General features: G+C 34.0%; 2 protein-coding genes across 3 annotated transcripts; one reads left to right on the top strand and one right to left on the bottom strand.

The window, feature by feature from the left end:
- Nucleotides 1–1045: 1045 nt before the first annotated feature.
- LOC108377344 (uncharacterized) lies at nt 1046–2121 on the top strand. 2 transcript variants are annotated; one of them, XM_017633602.1, is made up of 4 exons: nt 1233–1333; nt 1397–1639; nt 1707–1879; nt 1952–2121. In XM_017633602.1, exons 1-4 carry the CDS (start codon nt 1273–1275, stop codon nt 1979–1981), a joined length of 507 nt encoding a protein of 168 aa, XP_017489091.1. In that variant the 5' UTR covers nt 1233–1272; the 3' UTR covers nt 1982–2121. The 2 variants fall into 2 exon arrangements, with proteins under 2 accessions (XP_017489090.1, XP_017489091.1); XM_017633601.1 differs by having other exon boundaries at nt 1046–1639.
- On the bottom strand, nt 1906–3938 carry LOC108377345 (uncharacterized). Its single transcript, XM_017633603.1, has 7 exons — nt 3610–3938; nt 3324–3554; nt 3087–3224; nt 2872–3027; nt 2498–2809; nt 2298–2441; nt 1906–2239 (listed from the first exon to the last, which is right to left on the bottom strand). Exons 1-7 carry the CDS (start codon nt 3823–3825, stop codon nt 2102–2104), a joined length of 1335 nt encoding a protein of 444 aa, XP_017489092.1. The 5' UTR covers nt 3826–3938; the 3' UTR covers nt 1906–2101.
- Nucleotides 3939–4154: the final 216 nt, after the last annotated feature.

Here is a 4154-nt window from a genome sequence, read left to right as displayed (position 1 = left end):
TGTTTGTTGTTTTTTTTGTTGATTCAAGGTTTTTACAACTGTCTTATCAACACTTTTGTTAGTTTTATGAAAAAAAATTTTTTTGTGTGAAGGCTAAGTTTGTCGTGAAACCTCCCAAATTTTATTTTTAATTTGATTCGTCGGCCAAATAAGAAATAAAATTTTATTTGTGAATTGATTTGCCGGAAAAATTTAAAATAAAATCTATTTGTAATTTCATTCACCAACCAAATAAAAAGATAAATTTTATTTGTGATTTCCTTACAAAAAAAAATATATTTTTAGTTGGAAAATCACGAATCAAATTTATTTGCTCCACAAGTCATCTAACCCGTTTACTCGCACGCCTTAACCGTAAAGTCATTATTTAAAAGTAATTAAAGATTGGCGTGAAGATTTTTACACAGTATTCCTTATGCACATATGTATATATTACTTGCTTCATGTATATGTATAACCATTTTAGAATGAACCACTTGGCTGGGTTTGTACAGCACTTGGCTGGGTATTGTAACATCAGCGGCGCCGAACATTAGATACTCGGCGCGCCGCGGCGCAAGTAGCAAATATGGTTTTTTCACCTTTTCGAAAACTACCGCTGCATGGTAAGCAGGGGTGCAACCCTATTTCAAATATCTTCGATAAACTTCTGTACTTATATGTGGTCGGTATCACGCCCATTTTCCAAAATTCCATAGTAATGTTAGTATCAATTTTGTGTAAATCGGCGTCCGTAAATTTCGAAAGTATCAAGCATTTCTGAAATTTACCGTTATGTAAAAAATGGGCGTAATTTTTGTCCGAACTCAATAATTTTCAGCGTTGTGCTTTTATGTGGCAAGTACAATAATGATACCGAGTTTGGTACATATTGGTAGAACGGTTACCGAGATACATATATGTGATCATAAGTGGGCGGTGCCACGCCCATTTTCCAAAATTTGATCATAAACCATTGCGGAATTATATATTAAAATATAATTATAAATACAATATTATAATTAATTTAGTTATTATTATTAATAATTATACAATTATGTGTAATTGCATCATGTTAATAATGGACTTGATAAATTAGATTGTATTACGGTGGATGGACGTTAGTTATGCCACTGTTGCTGTGAGCTATCCTAGCCAAGAGTGTCAAACGAAATTTTCTGTAATTTTTGAATATATGACATCATATTTTTTGAAACACAATCTTTTTCCACGCTTATCTATTTTTCTCTTAAATACACGATTATTTCATAAATAATTTAAATACTTCGGAAAATGGCAAATAATACAGACGCTTCACAAGATTTGGACAAGTTTCAAACGGAGGATGATGCCAGTAGTCCAGCAAAATTCCCAAATTTAAATACAACATTATATGACAAATCCCAATCACTGGTAGATATTGCGAATAATACCTTTAAAGAGTTATGTCGTACTCTGGAGAATGAGCAATCTAAGCTTATGGAATTAGAGGAACGTCGCAAGAAGCTACAGGAAGAAATGCAACGCCTTAAACAGGAAATCGAAGAAGAAAAGCATACTTATCGACTAAATCTTGTAGAATCCCTAACAGAGAATGCAGAAGCTATGTGCGCGAAAGAAATGGCGAGTCTTGAAAGTAGTGGTGTGGACATTGACGAAGGTTTGTAAAAATAAAACAAGTATTTTGTACTATGACTTTCGTTTGTTTATTTTATATATATATACAGGTGCCGAATTCCAGAATAAACTATACACATGTTATGAAACCGATGAAACAGCGGCCGATGAAGATGATACCAAGCATCCGAATGACATTGCACGCAGCATTCAAATAAAACTTCAGGGCGTAGTAGCAGAATGCGTAATTGAGCAGTGTCATTACGATGATCCAGCTAATGAGGTACATACATATGCTACCTAAACAGAATATGTATTCAGATTTTTTCTACCTAAAATACTCTTATTTTTCCAGCAAGCAAAATCCAAGCACACTGTACCGTGAAATCCAATTTTTTACTATTGCGTATGCACATCCAGTTGTAATTGTATTTTTTTTTATCTTTTAAAATTTTGTTCAAGAAATGTGCATTTTATTTCTTAAATGTTTACAATAAACGAAAATTCATTTATTTTGTACAAAAATATTTTGCTTTAGAAGTTTATCTAGAGCTTTGTGCAGCTTGGCGAAGTCTTTATTATCAAGAGAGTCAGGGTAATGATGCAGTTGCAATGCGAATGTTTCCAAAGTAGCTCGTGTCAACTGAAAACATAGTATACGTATATGAATTAAGTTATTAATAACACCTTGTAACTGTCACCTTAATGATTTCTATATCCATTCTGTGAGCATTGATGGCCTCCATTAAAACCGACGTGAACTTCTCCATAAATGTTATTAAGTGTGGACCGATTATTTCCAATTTGATTGGCAGAATACATACCAAATAACATTTGTGTAGTTCCTAAAATGTAATACGACTAGAAAAAAAAATTTCGTATTCGCTAAGTGTTTACAAACCAATAAAAATTTCTGCGAAATCTCTTTATCCTGCATCAATTTATATGAATTTACATTAAACATATTTAAAATGTCTTTTGCCCAACGAAAAATTGTATACGAGTTGTTTGTAGCGCAAATAGCTCGACACTGTTCTAAGGTATTTGGGTCGTTAAGATCTGCTTCGCAATGATATAAGATATCATTTTGATTTATCACGAAATATGCTCCAAATTTAATGACGAATTGCAAATGGCAAAGCGAGACTAGATTATTAGAAGCCATTGTTATATTTTTAAGAGCTTTTTCCATAAGGTCATCTAGTTGACTCCACTGCGGAAAACAGCTATATTAGATTAAAATTGCTGAGTATTTATTTTAAAGAAATATTTTACGTTAAAGCTATCTAAATCCTCAAAGAATCTTAAGCATGTGTACAAGCAATTCCAGGTATCAGTAGCCGCTTCAACAGAGTCCAAAAAATCCACATCTTTATATGCTGAATCATAAATTACGCTGTGTATGTTTTGTTTTTGTAGATGCGAAAAATCCTTCAAGTTTAATTATGAATTAAATACAGGTACGGAGCTCATTATTTTTTTTAACTTACACCGCTATTCAAAATTAACTGAAATATCAATACTCCAATTTTTTTACAAGTAGGATCATGGCTTTCACGCACAGTTAGACCTACTGATAAGCAGAAATGAACCCACTGCTTTGGAAGCATTTGCCCACTGTATTGTAACTAGGAAAAGTAAAGTTTTAAATCATATTAAACGTAATACCTAGGACTTTTTTTTCTAAAAAAAATTACATTTATGTACTAGAATAATGTCAAGCATACCTGTAAAAAACGGAGAAATCCATGAATTGACCCCAATTGCCTTTTCCATACATCTTTCCTTAGTTTTTTCTGATAAAATTCAAAGATGATTCGTTCCACAACCATTCTCTGTAAAGGAATATGCTCCCGTAGAACTCGATTCCCGTTTCTTTCTATGCTCTCATGCGATAGTCCGTAAATTGTATTTTGAGCAGTTACCTCGCACAAGAGGACTAATAAGTTGGCAAGTGTCTTAATTTGTGAATAAATTAGTTTTTATAAGAACAATATAACAAATTTCACTTGCCTCGCACGCTTCCGGCTCATCGCTTCCGAAGATCCACTCCTGTTTCTGTTGCAGCAAATCATACAGTATGGGTAGTTGCAATTCCAAGACATTTCTGTATTCATTGAAGTGATCGCTTTGTAAGGGTACGTCATCCAAATCTTGTTTTAACACAGGCACAAAACAGGAATCACTTAAATGCTTGAGATCTTGCCAACTAACGCCTGAGCAAGTCATCCTAATTTTAAGAACCTGATTTAAAACAATTTGTTTCCTATATTTAAAAACAGAAGCCTATCATATTAATCAACGCGATTGTTTCTGGGTCCGGCCGCCGAATGGTGTTTGTAAACAAAAGATTCTTTTTAAAGCAGGAACCACAGTGGAGGTTGAGCCTGAATAAAAGTCTGCGCAAACTGGTGCGGTATACTACGCAGACACGCTTAAAGCCTTAAGACCGGTCCACATAGAACTTTCGCGTTGGCTTTCGCGCTGGCGTTGGTTTGACAGAACGCACGTTAAAAGTATGCTTGCTACAATGAACGCTTGGCAGCGAATGCTTTGAC

This window comes from Rhagoletis zephyria, unplaced genomic scaffold (genome assembly GCF_001687245.7).
Source record: "Rhagoletis zephyria isolate East Lansing unplaced genomic scaffold, Rhagoletis_zephyria_1.1 Rzeph_scaffold_11960, whole genome shotgun sequence".
Lineage (NCBI taxonomy): Eukaryota > Metazoa > Arthropoda > Insecta > Diptera > Tephritidae > Rhagoletis > Rhagoletis zephyria.
Note: the sequence above shows the minus strand (reverse complement) of the source record. Positions and strands in the feature narration are given on the sequence as shown.

Bases quoted from the DNA above. Each gene is read 5' to 3' on its own strand.
- LOC108377344 (XM_017633601.1), top strand. From the start codon at position 1,273: ATGGCAAATAATACAGACGCTTCACAAGATTTGGACAAGTTTCAAACG. The intron at 1,640-1,706 runs GTTTGTAAAAAT...ATATATATACAG, and splicing joins TGGTGTGGACATTGACGAAG to GTGCCGAATTCCAGAATAAA. The intron at 1,880-1,951 runs GTACATACATAT...TTATTTTTCCAG, and splicing joins ACGATGATCCAGCTAATGAG to CAAGCAAAATCCAAGCACAC.
- LOC108377345 (XM_017633603.1), bottom strand. From the start codon at position 3,825: ATGACTTGCTCAGGCGTTAGTTGGCAAGATCTCAAGCATTTAAGTGAT. The intron at 3,225-3,323 runs GTATGCTTGACA...TACTTTTCCTAG, and splicing joins GATTTCTCCGTTTTTTACAG to TTACAATACAGTGGGCAAAT. The intron at 3,028-3,086 runs GTAAGTTAAAAA...TTAAACTTGAAG, and splicing joins AGTTAATTTTGAATAGCGGT to GATTTTTCGCATCTACAAAA.